Source organism: Frieseomelitta varia, unplaced genomic scaffold (assembly GCF_011392965.1).
Source record: "Frieseomelitta varia isolate USP_RPSP 00005682 unplaced genomic scaffold, Fvar_1.2 scaffold_345, whole genome shotgun sequence".
Taxonomy (NCBI): Eukaryota; Metazoa; Arthropoda; class Insecta; order Hymenoptera; family Apidae; genus Frieseomelitta; species Frieseomelitta varia.
In genome coordinates, this window is record NW_025110085.1 from 448,266 (window position 1) to 469,066 (window position 20,801).

Genomic DNA, 20,801 nt, shown 5'->3' on the forward strand with positions numbered 1-20,801 from the left:
TTCAATGTTCTTTCTTTTTGAATGACGAAAAGATACGTTTAATCGTGAAAGCAGCGCTGGTGACGTCACGTTTAGTAGTATAGGTCTTATATTGGATCAACGAGTGCCCCGGCACTGCAGCTATCGCGATCTCGCGGTTGAAATGACAAACCATTCATCAGAAGTATTCTGACGAACATCGATGATAAGTAGAGACTTCTGACTGTGGAAAATAAGTAGAATGCTGCGATGCAAAGACCACAGGCTGGACAGATATCGTCTGGTACAGACATTAGTCAATGGTACAAGTAATAAAGACGAAGTATTTTTATTCTCATCGAACAAAATGCATAAGTATTATACATTAATGAATTTTTAAAAAATTAACAAAAGTATGAAATAAAATTTTAAAAAATTAACAAAGTATGAAATAAAACTTTAAAAAAGTAACAAGGCATAAAATAAAATTTAAAAAAATTAATAAAGTATAATTAGTAAAGTAAGTATATTGTTCGGCCTTACCGAAAAAATTAATAAAGTATAATTAGTAAAGTAAGTATATTGTTCGTCCTTACCGAAAAAATTAATAAAGCATAATTAGCAAAGTAAGTATATTGTTCGGCCTTACCGAAAAAATTAATAAAGTATAATTAGTAAAGTAAGTATATTGTTCGGCCAAACACAAAGGAGGTGGTTCGTACTGTGAAGGACAAATTCATCGAGCCAGGGAAAGCAATTTTACAATTTCTAATTTCTCGACGGCAGGGATCTCCCGTGACCATATTCCATGTCCTTCGTTACCTTGCATCTTCTACTGTAGTCACACAGGACTACCAATTCCAAGGCTCGTCATGCTCAAGTTTAAGGCTCGATAAATGAACTTTATTACAACATCTATAAATCCAAGCTATATTGCGACTACCTGGGACCGTTAGAAGGTGCAGGTACTACGTCCTGGGACCGATCTCGCTCACATCTGGAAGCAACTAACATATGTACCTCCCTAAACCATAAAATCCAGTTATACGAGACCAACGCACAAGGAAAAGGGGAGTTAATGTTTTGACAATCGTGCAGTGCGCACAGAAGTCTCGGAGCAACCCATCGACGTACGACAGGTCAAGATTCGACTATCAAACTCACTCAAATTTTATCAATTTTTCTCTTACGACAATTGTACATTCCTCAAGCCTACCAATCTAACGTTAAAATAACCTTTTTGAATCAGCTGGCTTTCATTAACGTTGAAAGACAGCAAGCCACCGATCTGTTGAAAGCTACTTATACGTCGAGATCAGATCGGCACGCTACATGTATAAAGTTGTAGAATTTGCTTCCGGTGATCCTCAATCGATCAGAATACTACAGAACACTAATTGTAAACTATTATAATTAATTAACTAATTACAACTATATGATTTTAACATTAATTAATTATTGAAAAAATTTTATAATTTATTATTTATTTTTAGAAATTAAATTTATAAATATTGAATATATTATATATATATATATATAATTATTAAAAAAAAATTTTTTTTAATTTTTTAAAATAAAATATAATGATTAAATTAGTAATGATAATTATTATGTAAATTATATTTAACTATAAAATATACATATAAGAAACTAGGCAAAATTATTGAAAATAATTTTAAGTCAATCTGCCCAATGAATAAATTAAATGGCTGCAGTATAACTGACTGTACAAAGGTAGCATAATCAATTGATTTTGAGAAACTATTATAACTATATTTATTATTTTGGAGAAATCGGATTGTGTGTTTTGAAGTCTTAAAACACAATGTATATGAAAAGTATAGATTGTTAGAAAAACAACTGCTAACAATGAATAAAACAAGTATGATTCAGCTAATGTTCAGACTTAAAAATAGTTATTTATATTCTACAATGGTATGAATATAATCGTCTACGAAAATCCTTATATTTATTTAAAAAAATATATAATTCTTATATTTATTTAAAAAAATATATAAAAAAATATAAAATACTTCAAAATAATATTTGAAACCATAGGTATGGATTTTAAAAATAGTTCATATATGTGAAAAACGGGGAGAAGGTTGAAAAATTTTCCTCAATTGATATACGTATTAATAAGGAAAAATAATATGATTATTATAATGAAGAAAAAGAAGGTAGAGATTAATGAGATAATTATATCGACTTGCTCTCGTCGTTTGATCGAACTTCTTTCCTGTCAATTATAGATTTTAGTTACGTTCCCGTGACTTTTCAACTTTCAACTTTTTTATATTTCTATAAAGATAAATATATTTAGTAATAATTAGTTAATTTATAATTTCTGAAAAATGAGATAGATACGATAAAGAAAATTATGAATGAACAGTAAATGAGTGTACTTGACACGATGAGGAAAGGGTTCACTCGAACGAAGTTCTTTCAAATTCTTGAAATCTAAGTCATTATTGTGTTCTTTGTTATAAATAAATGGGTATGTCTTAGCCATAGTTACGGAGTATTCTATTTGAAAGAAGAGACCAGCAACAACAACTGCTCCACCAAGTTCTTTGTTTAAACGTTCCGATTAAAATATATTTCATGCACGTGTAATTATTCAAGAATGTATTTGCATTTAGGTAGCATCCAGCATCGACAATTACAAGGAATTACGTACGATACATGTGCATGTCGTTTCAAGAATTATTACAGAGAATATTTCACGGTATTAATAGAAATAACATTGAAAAAGTAAAACCAAATATTTGCGCTTTCAATTATCACGAACGGTGGTGCCGTATTGAAAATTAATTAAACATGCGTCCACTATATGCGGACAATACAAAGTACGGACTCAAGTTATATATCATAATGCTGATGGTGATGGAAAAAATTTATGACAGTTGTTACAAGTGTCATTTTTATTACTTGACATCAGATATTCGAGAGTAGTATTTAAGCAAGCATGTTAATGTGCAAATAAGAAAATAATATTCGAGCAAACTCAGCATTGAAAGTGTTAGCATTGCTGTTACATTAAATCATCCTTATTTTCTGTATCGTTTCATCAATAGGTCATTTTTCCATTAGCGTCACTCTTGAAAGTCTGCCGAAGATGAAATTCGCTCCCGTTTGAATATCAGCGCTACGCTACTACTATTCATATGCAGATCATGAACTTCCTGATGGTACGTGGTACCGTTCGAGTAACGTCAGCTCCTTTGTCACGTTCCTCGATTTCGTCGGCGACATGTAGCATGAAAAGATCCGATCGAACAGGCATCGTGATATCATTTGCCAACGTAGCAATTACAAATGTTTCGTGGTGTAATTTCAAGTCAGGCAACAAGATCCGTTGAATGGACAATAGGCACGAGTATGGTCCCCAGAATAAAAAAGGTATGGCTCCTACATGGCTTATACGCGTATTATACTATTTTTTAAATTGAAAAAAAAGAACAATAGCATCGAAACGTTTCGTTATGCTATTTAGATTTATTTCAATTCAATGAACTGCAGGAGCACTAGATTTACGTGACACGAGTTTCGAATTAAATTACTAATTGCCCTAGTGACTTAACAACGTTGCAATTTAGTAATAATACATTTGAAAACGAAATGAATTAATAACTATTGGGAATTTCGTTCTATCTTCTTTCATATTTCGACACGATCTTGCGCAACTATGTACGTAATAATTCACTCCTTCCAGAAACTTAAATTAATCTCTGCTAAATGGGAGAATTGTCATAGAGGCCATTGAATTTACATAATTTATGCATGTACGTCTCGAAAGATTTCGAATTTTTTTCGAGAGACGATCAAATAAAAATAATGCCGATGCAACTTACGAGCGATTCCACTCAAAGTTGGAACACCAACCTTCGTAGCGATCATTGATTCCCAAACCGGCTGCGATGTGATCAAGGTCCTAAATGATTCGCTCACGCAGCAGCCAGCGCGGACTTTTATGTTAACACATCGCAGATTGTTCTGGGCTTTGAAAGAGAACAGAAGGATCAGTGATCCATCCAGTGCTTCTGCGGAGCTACAACCGGACAAAAAGCGTGAATTAGTAATTACGGAAAACCTCGGCGTTTGATTATCTGGAAAAACAACACGTGATGGATACATTTCGTTTTTACCTCCTGTTGCAATTATGCGTGCTGGCAGTGTCGCAAAAGACAGCTTTAGATTCACCGATAAATCTGTATTTTTATCGTCAAGTTCGTAATTGGTTGGTGCAAAATTTCGGTACGTGTTCGATTACTGTGCAATGAATCTTACACGGTGATCTTCCTGCATGTAGAAAGAGATAAACGTGTGATTCTCGGTTGGAAAGAGACGTTTTGGGAATGAAATTGTGAAAATGCGACGGTCAGGGACACAGTGATTGTTGGCTTCTGTGATACTTTAGAAGAAAAAGTAGAATTTGTAATGTTTAGATTCACAATGTGCAAGGAGTTCGTAATGGTTTTAAGAGAGAGCTTGTTTAAGTTCGTGGGAGTCAGTGGAACAAGGGCTAAGAGTTTCGATATTGTTTAAAGTTGCAATTAAGATGGAAGTGCACTTGAATCATTCACTGATATAGGTTTACATCACTGATCAAATTTGTTCCAGAGATTTTAAAGGAACCATCTATGGTGAACCGAATTTACGATCCTCTTGCACAATTATAATAGTATATTTTCAAATTATTTAGATAGAAATTAAATAATTATAAATAAATAATTATAATAGTATATATATATAGTATATATAATAAAATAAAATTAAATAATTATAATAGTATATTTTCAAATTATTTACATAGAAATTAAATAATTATAAATAAATAATTATAATAGTATATATAGTATATATAATAAAATAAAATAAAATAATTATAATAGTATATTTTCAAATTATTTAGATAGAAATTAAATAATTATAAATAAATAATTATAATAGTATATATATATAGTATATATAATAAAATAAAATTAAATAATTATAATAGTATATTTTCAAATTATTTACATAGAAATTAAATAATTATAAATAAATAATTATAATAGTATATATAGTATATATAATAAAATAAAATAAAATAATTATAATAGTATACTTTCAAATTATTGAGATAGAAATTAAATAATTATAAATAAATAATTATAATAGTATATATAGTATATATAATAAAATAAAATAAAATAATTATAATAGTATACTTTCAAATTATTGAGATAGAAATTAAATAATTATAAATAAATAATTATAATAGTATATATAGTATATATAATAAAATAAAATAAAATAATTATAATAGTATACTTTCAAATTATTGAGATAGAAATTAAATAATTATAAATAAATAATTATAATAGTATATATAGTATATATAATAAAATAAAATAAAATAATTATAATAGTATACTTTCAAATTATTGAGATAGAAATTAAATAATTATAAATAAATAATTATAATAGTATATATAGTATATATAATAAAATAAAATAAAATAATTATAATAGTATATTTTCAAATTATTTAGATAGAAATTAAATAATTATTTGCCATTAATTATTAAATCAAATATTTAACAGAAAGACAATAACATTCGTAATTATACGAACTTGACATTCACCGAAAAATTTCTAGGAATGAGAAATGAGGAACGATCGTTTCCAACGCGAAATCTGGAAATGGCTCAGGAGGAGGTTTCGAAAGACACTCCGTTTCCTTGTAACGTTACAGGTAATTAGAACGACGTTCAAAGAACAATGTTTCATGAAGCTGCTTCTCTTCCGAATTCACGTTTGAAATCTCTGAGTATTTTCGTACTGAACCCTTCCAGGTGGTAGGTCCCCTGAAATCCCGGAGTCAGTTCACCGTTTGAGGCCAGGCGACATAGATGTTATTGCCGCGATGGGCGATTCTTTGACAGCCGGCGCTGGACTTTATGCGACTAATTTGTTGGAAGTGTTCGTCGAAAATAGAGGCGCGTCAGCATTCATTGGTGGCCAGGGAACTTGGCGGACACACATGACGCTGCCTAACATTCTTAAAGTTCGTTTATTTCACGCGTATGAATCTTCCTCTTTCTTTTTCGGATCCTTTTCATAACCGAGTCTCCTTACACCTAGGAATTCAACCCGAAATTAATAGGCTACGCGTACGGAGATTCTTTAACTACTCAATCACCATCGCAGTTGGACGTCGCTGAAATTGGCGCAATGTCCAGAGATATGCCGTTTATGGCCAAATATCTAGTCAGGAGAATAAAAAATGACTCTAGGATAGATGTGAAGAGACACTGGAAGGTTCGTATCTCGACAGAATGTAGGATAAGTCCGTGATAGTTCGGTCAAAGTTAATATCTTAAAATTGAAGCAAGAGGGGTGTTGAAATAAATGAATCATTTCATTGTAGATCTCACGTCGACAATTGTATTGTAGACGAAAGTGTATTTCAGTTATAAATTGTAAATTTGAAACTTTTGGATCCAAACATTTTTTATTGCGCGTTATGATGTTAGTGATGTTTGAGAAACTAAGTAAGTTTATTTACACTGTTTCAAGTTTATTGACGGATATATAATGCGCGCAAAACTGCAATACAATCTCAATAATACATATTTACTTTTATTTTATGTTGATAAGATGACCGATCACGTCTTTGATTTTGGTATAGTTTGATTCGCTTTGATTCGGGACAATTCAATCCGTATTAAATAAGTATATTATTATTATTAATGATTATAATATAAATTAATAATAAAATAAGTACAGTGCATTATTATTGTAAATTAGTAAAAGTTATTAATTTATAAAAGAAAAAGTGTCGAGTGTCAAAAACATTCGGAGAAAATTATTTCAAAATTTCGAAAGGCCACGATTGGATTAAATGTGCAGCCGTTGGCTTCACGATTGATATTGTAAGTACGAAAATATATTTGCGGAAAGTCGAAGAAGAAAGGCATACCAATTTTATAATTTCTTCACTTGTTATACTTTTTCTGGGCTATATATCTCATTATTTTTCACGATTTAAGCCAGACGTGCGAATGAGATGGGAATTGGAAATGAAAATAAATAAAGTTGTCGCAAAATATGAATTATTTACATCCTAAATATAGTACGAACAACGCATAAATTTGGCTGAAACAACAAAAATCTGAGAAAAGCAACAATTGTACAATGTTTTTTTCAAAAAGTGATCGAACTATTCCAGACTTACTCTATATGAAGATAATACTAACATTTTAGAAGTAGAAATTTTAGCAAAATTCTCATATTTTACGAAATTTGAAATATTAGGAAACTTATGACCTATGACACAAGTGTGAATGAACAACAAATTAGGCAAAGAATTAGGCAAATTAGTTTAAGTATTTAAGTATTTGCCTCTGTGTTTTATAGCTGATTTCACTGTTCATTGGAAGCAATGACTTTTGTGCCGACATATGCACATTTTCCTCTCCGTGGTCAATTCTGGACAACCACAAACTTGATCTAATTAATACTTTTAAAATATTAAGAGACAATTTGCCAAGAACTTTGGTCGTTCTTCACATAATACCTCACTTGAAGGAACTTGTTGCTGCACGTAAAGGAAAAAACTTTTTGAAATGTTATCTGACGACTACTTTTGGATGTCCATGCTTGTTAGCTTTGCAATTCAGAGATCAAAGACAGGAGTATTATGAAATATTGCAAAGGTTTGTATAGTTCAAAAGAATTTTTAATATCCTTCCACCACTTAATGCTTAACTCTTCAATGGTATCGCGGAATGACAAATGACTATAAAAATTTGTATGTTATAAAAATTTAATGTTCTTTTTTCTATTCTATGTTATATCAAATCAGTAATAAATCAAGTTATGTAAATCTATCATAGCTTTCATAGCTTTCAACAACAAGTTCGTAAAGATTTTAGCATGTTATAGAATATCCATTTTATATTAATGTCATTTTATTTCTTATTTTTCTACTTTTTGTATAATATTTTTTATAAATTTCACGTTTCTCGTATTTTTTCTTGTTAAGCATGATCATTCTGCAGAAAGTTTAACATTCAATTTTGTTGAAGCTTGGTCTGTCATTGTTATACATTATTACATTTTTGAAACAAGTTTCGAATGTCGTTTTATACTGAAGTATAAAAAGAACATGTCAAGCGTGTCATCTTGCCTTATTTTTTTTTTCAGGTGGCAAGAGATAGACGAAGAAGTTGCTGATTATCCGGAATTTCATAGAAATGACTTTACTATAGTAGTTTCACCAGTTCTTAAACACACAAAACTACCACGTACCGAAGATGGACATACCGATCTGTCGTATCTTTCTGCTGATTGTTTTCACCTGAGCCAAAAATCTAATGCACGATGTAAGTATAATGTAAGATAAAACTACATATTATAATACAAAAAAAAAAAAAAAAAATTGTTTCATGTATCCTAAGTGGCAAATAATGTGTGGAACACTTTGTTGGAACCGGTTAATAATAAGACTAGTACTTGGAATCCTTTGTATGAAAAATTTGCGTGCCCTACTACAGAAAGACCATTCTTGATGACGCGTGAAAATTCAAAGGGGATCAACGAAGTGAAAGGATAAAGATTTTTTTCCAATTGAAGATGTGTCTCGCTGATTTTGAATCAAAGAAGACGATTTAGTGATTTAGCTAACTCAAAGTGCCATTTTAGTCCACGATTAAATTTTTTTTGTTAATTAATTAGCAAATAATTTATTTATAATAAATGTTACTAAATGTTACAAAAACTAAGTTACTTTCATTTTTTTCCCATTATTTTTGCAAGTGATATCATCTATCCGACCTTCATTCTTTTTATTGCTTCGTATTTTATTTTTAATAACCTTATTGCATATTTTCTATTAATTACTGTGGCATATATAAGTCTGAAGAATGTATATACGTACGTGTAATTTATGATTGAGACTGGTTTTTATTATTTTAATCATAAATGATGAATAATAAAGTTGTTCTTATTTTTTTTCCACTGTCTTTGCATGTGATGTCTAACCTTCATTTTTTTTCATTGCTGTTCTAATTGCATATATATTTTTTTTTTTTATTAATCATTTTAAAAGATGTTGATAGATGAATGATGGATGATGAGACTGTTTTAACTATTTTGTATTATATTCTGTACGATTTTTAATAATTTATTTGCTCTTCATTTTCTACTCATTAATTGCTAAAAATAATCTTACAAGCAGAAAAATTGAAATTATCAATGTAAAAACATATCGGACTACAAAAATCATGTGTAAACTAATAAATAAAATAATAATCGTTTCCTCAATTGTTATTATTGAAACCATTTCTAATATTATTATTTATTAGTATTCAAAATTTGATAGTTGCACGTTTGTTCTGAATTAATATACGATTTATATAGACGTTCCCTTGAAACATTTCTCCGTTAATGATTTACAATTGGTTTTAAGTCTAGAACTTGAGGAAATATATAATAATTATAATATATAATATATAATAATTGAGGAAATTGCCCGATCGAGAAATGCAAATGAATTTGCAAGGATCGAATCGATCAGTGACGTAGAAAATCTGTTCGTGTACGAAAAAGATTGAATTATTAACAGAGAATTGTTAATTGAACAAATTGAATCGCTACGCTTAAAGTTATACTTATTTCATGGCTAAAACACTGATAAGACTATGTCGAAGGATTTCGATATATGTAGATAGGGAAGAATGGATCAGAGGATAGCAGTGCTTGAGAAAGAATTTGTTACGGAGAGATTTCGCATATTGGAAAGAATTAAATCAAATAAGAAATCGTATCTGTTGGTTACACGATTTTATTGACGGAGGTCATGGGAATCGTACAGTTCAAGAAACAAATTATATGCTTGTCTATAGCCACTAGTGGAGGTTGAAGAACGTAAGAATGGTAAGAGGATAGAGGGATGAACAGAAAGTCCATCAGAATAGACGAAAATAAAGAGATCAGAATGTGAATGTCAACAGATGACATCGTTAATACAATTAAAATAATCCCCATAGAGGTTCGGCAGAAACTAATTCAAAAATGTACGAATGAAAAAAGATATTGTAATAATTATCCTAATAATGATCCTAATTGATCCTAATAATTGATTCTAAAAAATTGTTTAATGTATGTACAGAGAAGAGAAATCCGTGATGCGGATGGAATGTGTCTCTAAATGACTATAACCGTGGCTAGAGCCGTTCTTGCACCCATTACATTTTATTGCACTCATTATATTTAAGATTAGCAGCAGTATCATTTCGGATGACAGGAGCAGAAATCAACTGTAGAAAAAACTCAGAATACTAAGAAGCGATGTAGTTCGATTTCTGCAGAACTGTTTGCTTTCTGCAGGATTAAAACAGATAACAGAATGATGAAACATCGACGTTAAATTTCACACTTAAAATACAAAGAAAGTAAAAATTCTATTAAATACGCACGACGAAGGTTCGGAAAATATATTTAGAAATGGAGTATAAAAAAAGATGTCTTGTCTCTAGTCATGAACTTTGAAATCTTTTAAAATTTACATGGAAAAAATTAAATGCAATCTGAGTATTGAGGATTAATGATGTTACATAAGAACAAATATAATTTACATACCATTTGTATATGTTTTGCATGTATATTTGCATTTAATATGTTTGCATCAATTAATGGGATTGAATCAGTTTCGATATACAAATTACAATAATTATGAAAGTAAAAAAAGTGTTTGTCATTTTTGCTAATGTTTTCTTGTGTTTGCAAATGCGTAAAATATTCACACTTGATATATAAATGGTAAAAATTGTGAAAAAACATCGTACGTCAGGTCTAGGTTATTTTTAGTTAATGATAGAATTTCTGTCGTTCCCAATGTTACCGACAGAGCAGAAAATAAAATTACAACACCAATGCCTGTAATTAATTCATATGACACGAAGTTATAACTGCGATAATGATATTATTTGTTAAACGATATTTTTAATTAGATAGTTATTTTCAATTAAATTACCATCACCACCGACGAGGCATCTGCAACGTGATCGATAATCGGTTTAATAGGAAAGCATATTGGCGTTGATATTAAAATCATCAGGGATTTATTTATATTTATTTACTAATTTTAATCTATACTTTATGAAATTATAGAATTGTAGAATTTTGATATAGAATGTTATATAGGATGTATTTCATCATAAAAGTGCAGACTTTAATTGAATCCATCTTAATGTTACATATTGGGAAAATAAATTGATTTAAAAAATGTCAGTTTCTTTGTGTGCATTTAATAGTTCTGTAATATATTATTATTCGATCAAAGAGTTAACCTTTTGCTGGTTTATAGTTTGCTGCTGCATATGGTCATCTTATCTATATCATACTTCCAACAATCGATTCAAGTAGTCATCCAGTACTAGCTAACATTGCACCCTGAGGTCTGAGATAATAGGATTTACAGTAAGTAAGTACCCCGGGATTAAATCAAATCCCAGAGTAGTCCCTAGAGATTGGTGTAGTATCGAGATCTAAAGGTACAATATTAGGTTGTGCAACTAGAAGCATAAACAAGTTGTAATCTTACATGTATGTATTTTGGCTTTCTTCGTTTTATCTCACGAATATTTTGTCTCGTTTTAATAAGAAACTTTTTGCAATTAACAGTTATCGGAAATATTGTACACCTACGTACTGACTTTCTTCAAATAAAAGGGTGTCAGAAGTCCTGTTCGGCCTTACCGAACACAATGGGGATGAAATTCGTACCGCGAAGGACAAACTCATCGAGCCAGAGAAAGCAATTTTCTAATTTCTAATTTTCTCGACGACAGGGATTTCCCGTAACCATATTTCATGTCCTTCGTTACTTTGCATCTTCTATTGGCAATGGTCTCCATCATACTGCAGACAAGACATCCTGACTAATTAAATAATAAAAAAAAAAAAGAAAAAGGAAAAAATAGACAGTTAATGTTTTTTGGCAATCGCGTAGCGCGCACAGAAGTTCCGGAGCAACCCATCGACGTACGACAGTTCACGGTTCGACTATCAAACTCATTCAAATCTTATCATTTCACAAATTCAAGCTCTCTCTTACAACAATCTACATTCCTCAATCATACCAATCCAACCCCAAAACAACTCTCCCTTGAACCAACTGACTTTCATTAACGTTGACTTTCATCAACGCTCCTTATACATCGAGGTCAGATCGGCACGCAACAAGTCCAAAGAAGAGTCTATTGTGAATGAAGAAATGCATTTGTTATGAGGCAAATCTCGCGAACGAGAGGTTGGCATAATATGACTGACAAAGAACATTTCAACGAAATAATTAAAAATTGTCAGGAATTGTAATTGGAATTGCAATGGCAGCGCTTTTCTTAGAGAATAATTTAAAACTGATTTCTCACTGCGATATCGGGAAGTTAAGGGAAACCGTGTTAAGTGGTTTTAATTACTTACAAAACTTGGACAGATCTCAGAAATTTCCACGTCGCTCAACGACGAAGTGGATGCACCAGAGAACGCAGTCGCTATTCCATCTCTTTTATCTTCTTCCTTTTGGTAGAAGAATTCACTACTAAGTTTTTAGTATTCCTACGGTCCCTGTCGTCGAGGTAGCTAATTATTTTTTCGTTTAATCGATCGAAATGGATTTTACAATTAAAGGAGCTTTATTAACATCTCCGATTCCCCGTATATAATCCAATTTACATTCTACAGTGCTTTCTCTCAATGAGACTTTCACTATTAGGAAGCGATTAAATATTTTGATTGTAATTCCTCGATCCGTTTATAATGGAATTAACGTACAAGTAAATGTAGTGAATATTTTATAATTGCAGTTATATTATGATCTCTAAGAATATATTATGGTCCAGTTTTGATAATCTAATGCAATGGAATTGTTCAAGTCTTTTTTTGCTAGATAGACCTCTGAGTGGGATCTTACTAACAAATTTTACCTACAAATTAAGTGATCTAATTAAATCAAGATTTTGTTTTCTCGTGAGATTGAGGGCTTAGATTAAATATCTCATAAATTTGGTCTTGATGCGAAATATCATCCACAATCCGTGTAGAAAAGAGAAAACCACTATACTCGGTGATCTACTGGACTAAAGGGATCAGAGAAAATATTCTCAGAACGTTAAATCGGTAATGTTGGAAATGACACTAAAATGATAAGACTCTGGAATTCTGTAATGTTTGACAGATAATATATTGTACATCAAGTCTATTATTATCTTGTCTATGCTGATTTACTTATATATTTCGTATTTTATCTTGTTTAAATTTTATTTAGTATTTCGGATGAGATTATGTATTGTCGGTATTTTACCGATCATTAAAGCTGTCCATTCTGTAATCAGTGTTGCCATGTAGTATGATATCTTGTCGTTAACATTAGAACAACCAATAAAATTTCACTAGCTGGAACCACAACCAATAATAAGAAGTGTAAACAAAAGAACATGGATTCGATTGATCATTTCTGATAGTTCCAATATATGTAATGAAACAAGAAAGGCAGCATTTATTGCGTCTTTTTATTTTAGACTTCATTTTAGTTTTATAATAATTTCGTTTTTCTTATAAAATAATTAAATATTTATAAATGGTTGCAGTAAATGCGCAGATATATATATATATATATATATATATATATATATATATATAACTCGAGTATATAGAAATACTTGAATATATAGAAATGAAAAAAGAAGAAAGTCTGTTATTTATGATTTGAAATTAATGAAAAGAGTTCACTTAGTAACACGCATGCGCTTTAGTTGTATGATTCTGCTTTTAAGCTATTGTTACGTAATTAACAGAAGCTGTTGTTGGTAAACACAATATTTTTATCATAAAAAAATGCTGAAATTAATTAGTATGCAAGATGTTATGTTATACAATAATATAGCGTTTAAATACGATTTGTTTGAAAATTGTACACTAAAGTTTTCATTAAAGTTAATTCATATTAAAAAAAATTTATATATTGGAAAAAATAACTTTCTTGTATTGTGAAATTAATATTTTAATATCGTTTTAATAATATATGTTTATATATTATAAATTTTATGATTTTATAAAATTTTTTGGTCGATAAATATATTTTAAAGGTCACTTATTTACCGATATTCTGCGTTCAAGGAAAAGGCGGCAAACTCCGTTGTCATAGTGGGTGCCATTTTGAGTCATAGCATTATTGTGATAGAATCTGATTTTTATTAGATAATTTTCCTGTTTGTGCACAAATGTCTATAAAAAGAAATTTACAATTTACTTGAATATTATTAAAATTAAGTATATGTTGAAATCAAATGAATAGTAAAAATGTATAAATTGTTTTTAAGCTCATGTGCGATAGTTAACCTGAAATATATTCTTTGTTTGGTGTCTGTGGGTCATTGCTTTAATAAATTTTTGTCAAATAGCTGACTTCACTAGACTTTCATTAATTTTGTCAAATAACTGACAAATCACTAGATTTTCATTAATCTATTTTATGTAATTTCTGTATTCAGTTAAAAGTTATCAAAATTTTAACATATTTTAAAGTAAATATGCTTTTTGAGGATTTTGTTCAAGTTTACTGTTCATTAATTATAGATTTTCTTTAGACACATGTAGTTTAGTTAGTTTATATCTAATTATAACAATAATTTTGTAAAGAAAATGGCTCGAGCTTTTGTTTACACACGTTCTATTGATACAATCTTTATGGATATAAAAATAAATGGCAGAACATATGTAAGTACTTATTGAGACTTCATTTATTAATATGTTAGTATATTTTGTTTCTATGAATTTAAGCAATATATTTTAGCAATATAATGAACTTAGCTAACGTGTGAGTCGTTGACTGCTTTAATATTATGAAGTTTTATTTGTTTCTTTGGTCATTGGAAGCAAACATTGGTCCCTAATGCAGATGAAATTAAATTATCAAATTGGGAAACATAAGTTTTTAATAAAACTTAAGAACTTTTATAATAAATTTCTTAATCTTAAGATTATTTTTTTTACTTATGATTTGACCAATACTTTTTGTGTTATGGTTCCTTAATTCATAGATTGAAAATATCAAAATAATTAAGAAAATCTGACAAAATTACAATTTTAGTTTATTATTAACAATTGTATTTAATTGTTCCATTTTATCAATCAATTTATAAGACTAATAACTAAGTTACAGCTTCATTACTGAATTTCATATGCATTTTCTGATATTGTAATTTTATAAGTTACAAGTAACTTTCATTTATATGTTATTATTTAGCTTATTGTGTGTTTATTATTTCTGTTATTATCTTTTATTATTAATGTTTATAGAATAGATTTTCAGAATGGTTCATATTTAATTATGATTTATGTGACATTAACATAAATTATTGACATATTGTGAAATCTTAATTATCTGTATCTTATCAACTACATTAATAAGATAGGATGTCCATTGGTAGCACAAGTGAGGAAGGATTGATTCTACATGAAAAAATATGAATAAAGTTGAAAATGAGGAATAAAATTTTTTTGTAAGATGTTTAGTGTGAAAATTAATCGTTTGAAATATATCAAGCATATTTGGCTGATTCTAGATGTCAAAAGAAAGATTATTCCATGTGCAAAAATAAATTAAAAATGTAAAATAAAATTTTTTCATTTAAAGCTTCGTTTTGAAGAAAATAGGCTTTGAATATTTTTCTTCAAAAATTGCCTTGGTAAATTTGCAAACTCGAAAACGAAGAATCTTAGAAAAAAATTTTATTCTTTCTTCTCGATTTACTTTTTCATAGAATATTTATAGAATTTTTCATAGAATTTTATAGTAGAATCATGCCATTTGGGATTCGAATTTCGAGAATTTAAAAATCAGTTTCAAGCCCTAATATTGGGCTTTGCAATATGCTTGATGAATCTCACTCTATACGCGCCTGATACCACGCGATACAATGTTTATTGGATAGAATCGAAATTTTTGACATGGGACTTTATTCATGTATTGACCAAGATTTTCTCATGGTTACTGAAAGTATCAACTCATGAAGACTATTGGGCGCCTAGGAAAACTTTCTTAGCAATTCTAATGGAACTGTATATTTATACAAACTTGATCTCTATCTCTACTTCAAATCCTATCATCATTTTGAACTTAACTTTTGAAATAATGATCATATAAGTAATATATACAAAACCAAATATGATTAGCATACAAGAATATCTTTATACAAATATTACCAAGCTTATTATTATTCGTAATCATTTTCATGTAGATTCATATAGACTTTTTCATGATTAGTTTTAGAACATTTCTCATTGCCTTTTCTTTTGTGATTATCCTTAAATGGCTTCAATTTATCAGATCTCTGCCAGATGTCTTAGTACAAGTTATGTTCTTTTAAGTGGTGTTTACTTCTAAACATAGTGTCTAGTTCTAAACATAATTTTAATAGTTACATTTATCATATAATAAACTTCAATTAGTAGATTAGAACAGTTTCAGAGATTTCTTGTTCCTTAGGGTGTTACATTAGGTTGTTTATATATTTTTTTCAGTCGTCCAAACATGGAATACAAATAAAAGGAGAGTCACAAATCTGTCATGATGTGTCACCAGTTAACGTGAATAAAAAAAATCAAAGTGAAACAATAGATGACTCTTCAGCCCACGTTAATTGTGCAAATCAAAAATCTGTGTCCCCTGAAGAAAGTGTTTCTTTAATAAAAAACAATTCAAATCAAAATATATCAAATAACAAACAAAACAAGTCAGGTTTTAACGAAGAAAATGATAAACATAAACTGGCTGAAGGAAGCAAACTAACTTGTGATGTTTGTTTTTTAACCTTTGAAAAAGAAGCAACATTGGAAGTACATAAAAAAGATTATGCTTCTGTGTTCAAGTGTCATAAATGCTCTGTAGCCTTTCATAGGCAACGTTCTTTGACTTTTCATATGAGGCGTGATTGTAGAAATTATGGGAGAAAAACAAAATTCAAGTGTAATTTTTGTAATCGAAACTTTTGCTATAATAAGCAACTTCAAGCTCATTTATTCCATGGACACAGTGATGAAATATTTTCTACTGAACGTAGAAATGTGACAGTACCTGTTGTATCGTTAACAAGATCAAATTACTCGGGCAAAATGTTAGCGCAATCTAATAAGAACCTTAGTCAGCAGAAAAAAAAATTTCAGTGTCACATATGCAAGAAGTCATTCTCTTTGAAGGAGAACCGGCGCGAACACGTGAGATTGTTTCACTCAATTTATATGTCGAGTATATGCAATGCGCGTTACACGACCATGAAGAAGTTATTAAGTCATTACATACGTCAACATATAGTGTTTAAACGAAAGAAATGTTGCGTGTGTTACGAAAAATTCACCTCGTTAGCCTTATTGAAGCGACACATGATCTTGCATTGTGTGAAAACTATAAGGTCCAGTAAGGACACTCTGCCAGTCGACGTTGAAATAAACTGCAATGCGTTAAAGAAACGACACAAATGCAAAGGTTGCCACAAACAATTTTGGCTGAAATCGTGTTTGGAGCAACACGAGAAAGTGTGTAGTCGACTGAAGTGCATAATTCGTGACAAACAGGACGCATCTCGCGTAGAACTTAACTCTTCTTCTGAAAAATCGAGTAATGAAAAAATCAGCAGAGTAAAAACACCTGAGCTAGAAAAAATGTTGGCTGCTCTGGATGGGGCAACAACTTCGGAAAATTCGGCCTCAAGTATGCCTGTTTCAGAAAGCAATCTTTGCTCCATCCAAACAAGGATGCTTAATGGGATTGCATGCGTGAAGGGCTACGAAATTACTAACGTGGAGAAAACGAAGTTCCCTTGCACCATTTGTGGAATACAGTTCCAGATATTCCAGAATTTGTGCATACACGAGCGCACTTATTGCCAACCAGTTATTAACAAATGTAACCATTGCAATACAGCATTTTCTACTAAAAGATTATTGCAACGACACTTACTTGCTACTCATACACCATCGTACAAGAAAAACTTTATGTTATTTTGCAAATTTTGTAATCAAGGATTCCGTAAGAAAAAATATCTACGAATGCACGTAGGACACTTCCATAATAAACAGGATACACCACCGCTAAACCTTAATTTAGAAGATAAACCGACCTGTAACATATGTCACTTGCTTTTCGAATCATACGAACACTTTATTGAACATAATGTATATTACTCGAAGGAAAGTTATTTATGTTCAATATGTGAAAAATTGTTTTCAGGACTATATCAGCTTCATCATCATCACAAATTAAATCATTATCCGGATAGAATACGAAAATTGTACTCTTACAAATGTAATATTTGTAACGAGGGCTTCAACTATGAATCGCATTTTCATGCACATAAATTACACGTTCATTCAAACGATTCGTCCAAATTGAACAAGTTGCATCAAACTTTTGATGCAAGAATCTCTGATTCTTCGAATAGATTAAAATTTGAAACGGAGTGAATGTTTGATTAATTAGGATATTTCCAACGCAGTAATTAACTCAGATCGAAATATATATGAGCATTTGTTTTCCCTAATTGTAGCATATTCTTTAAATAAAAACTTAAACTCAGATGTTTTTCTTCTCTTGTTCATACACAAAATTCATACGCAGAATATGATTTTGGATCAAATTAATCTAATTTCTAATTGATGTATTCGCCTCGTGTACATTTCAATCTTAATTAGTTTTTGTGCATAGTGTTGTAAAAATATACTTTATCAATCAAACATTTGATATATAGTATTTCACATTTTACAACATATTTTTAAGAGTTTCTTTTTTATTGTTATGCGCATAATGGCTGTTTGTGTAAGTGAATGTAAATAAATGTGGTTCAACATTTGTTAATACTGCGAACTTCCACTTAAAACTTACTCTATTGGAATACGTTGTGAAATACATGAATCTTCTAAATGACATTATTGTATATATTGTATTTTTAACACTGTAGTTATTGATATAATTTGAAATTGTTCATCAAAACAATGTTCAAAGATTCAGGCAAGATATTATCTAAAAGATTTTATGAAATGCAGATATGTTTTAATCGTTCTGTTCTAATTTTTTAATCATTCAATTGCCAGTGACTGTGATCTACTCATAAATTTCCATAAGCTGAGCCAATTATGCATTGTTGCTAGTAATCGAAAACTGTTACAATTATTTAAAGATCCATTTCTGATAAAACAGAAACGGCTTTTTTCTCAGATATTGTTAATTTTTTAAAAAAATCTAGCTTGGACAATGATGTAATTTAAGTATGTAAATATCTATATGAATATGATAAACTTGTTTTATTATAAGTAATCGATATAGGAGATTATGCATGTAGAATTTAGTATTATAAATGAATGTTATATAAAATCGCATTGGAATTGTAGATAACTGTTTTGAATTGTATAAACAGAATATTGGATCTGATCAATTAGATCTTCGAGTATTTTTCAGTTCACTCGAAACCTACGAGCTGAAAGATTTTGAGTTAATGCAATTGATTTTTAATATTCACGAAAATCTCCAATTCCAAGTTATTATTACCAAAGTAAGAGCACGATGATGATTGGTGTGCAAAACTTACACACTCTTCAAATCAAACGCGTCTGACCCAGTATAAACTGCTCTCAATTCAAACATCGAGCACTGACTGAAGTTTGGGTGTCAGCCTTAGGCGCTTCCTGTTCATTGTTTGCGATGGTTTCAGTTTGTTGAACCAGAAGATGCCAAGCACTCTAGGCTAGACAACAAGCTAGAAAACGAGTAAACTAGCTGTTCCATGCTGTCCCTAACATTATTTGACATACATCATTTTATTCATTTGAGGCATAAAGAGATCTATCCTGTCGTATCTTTTGATAATTTTGGAATTTGGAAAAAAAATAAGTAGTAAGTTTAAGACTTTGGTAAATAATCCATGACTTTTTCGAATTTTGTCTATTTTTTCCCTTCAATGCTTTATTATAATATATCATTAAAACGAGAAATCAGTCGGCAGAGATTGAAAAATATTTTTGTATTTTTGGTATTTCGATATGTTTGTCATAAAGAAAAAAAGAAAAAAAGAAAAAAAAGACAAAGAGTATAATGTATTATAATTTTGGGAAAAGGCATCCGTTTTCGAAAACGAATGACCTGGATTATCGTCTAGCATCCAGTCAATATTTTTTTTTTTTAATAAAAATACAATATTTTTTTAACGATAATATTTGTTGAATTTATATGTAAATATAGTCTTCGGTAAAGTTTAAAATCGAACGGCGTGGGTATATGCCTTTAAAATTTAAAATCCCTCTCTCCCTGCACCCCTATCTTGTAAAATATAACTAAATCTAACTTACTTTAGTCTTTTATTCTAAATTAAGATAGTAGTTATATTTTATAATTTGTATTTTTATAAAATTTTTAGCTTGTTTTTATAACTTATATTTTTATAAAGGGATGCAGGAAGAGCGGTATGCATTTGGATTTTGAATATTCTCAAAGGCAATATGTGCATATTGTACGTGTTAAAAATATTATGTTTTTACTTATTTTTATCGGAGAAAAAAAAATTCGGCCGCTCAAATACTGAACGAGTATTTGAACTCCAGAGATTTTATCTACCAGGCGATCATTGAGCTATCCTAGTTGAAAGTGGATGTCTTCTTTCGTAATTGTATCTTGTTAATTTAGTTCTTCTATCTTCTAGATATTGTATTTTTTAGTTTTTAAGTTAAAGATGTATGGAACTGAGCGCAACATGTATTGTTAAAATTGTCATATTATAATTTCGATAAAGAAATAAAGAAGG

The 20,801-nt window shown here is 29.9% G+C and overlaps 2 protein-coding genes across 3 annotated transcripts; both read left to right on the forward strand.

Moving 5' to 3' along the window:
* Nucleotides 1–3,209: 3,209 nt before the first annotated feature.
* On the forward strand, nt 3,210–8,666 carry LOC122530489 (phospholipase B1, membrane-associated-like). Of its 2 annotated transcripts, none has more exons than XM_043657501.1 (7): nt 3,210–3,360; nt 5,603–5,698; nt 5,799–6,010; nt 6,088–6,264; nt 7,363–7,661; nt 8,152–8,330; nt 8,406–8,666. In XM_043657501.1, the coding sequence occupies exons 1-7, from the start codon at nt 3,321–3,323 to the stop codon at nt 8,558–8,560; spliced, it is 1,158 nt and encodes a 385-aa protein (XP_043513436.1). In that variant the 5' UTR covers nt 3,210–3,320; the 3' UTR covers nt 8,561–8,666. The 2 variants fall into 2 exon arrangements, with proteins under 2 accessions (XP_043513436.1, XP_043513435.1); XM_043657500.1 differs by lacking the exon at nt 3,210–3,360 and adding an exon at nt 3,956–4,215.
* A 5,498-nt stretch (nt 8,667–14,164) lies between these two features.
* LOC122530485 (zinc finger protein 808-like) lies at nt 14,165–20,036 on the forward strand. Its single transcript, XM_043657494.1, has 2 exons — nt 14,165–14,727; nt 16,534–20,036. Exons 1-2 carry the CDS (start codon nt 14,653–14,655, stop codon nt 18,469–18,471), a joined length of 2,013 nt encoding a protein of 670 aa, XP_043513429.1. The 5' UTR covers nt 14,165–14,652; the 3' UTR covers nt 18,472–20,036.
* Nucleotides 20,037–20,801: the final 765 nt, after the last annotated feature.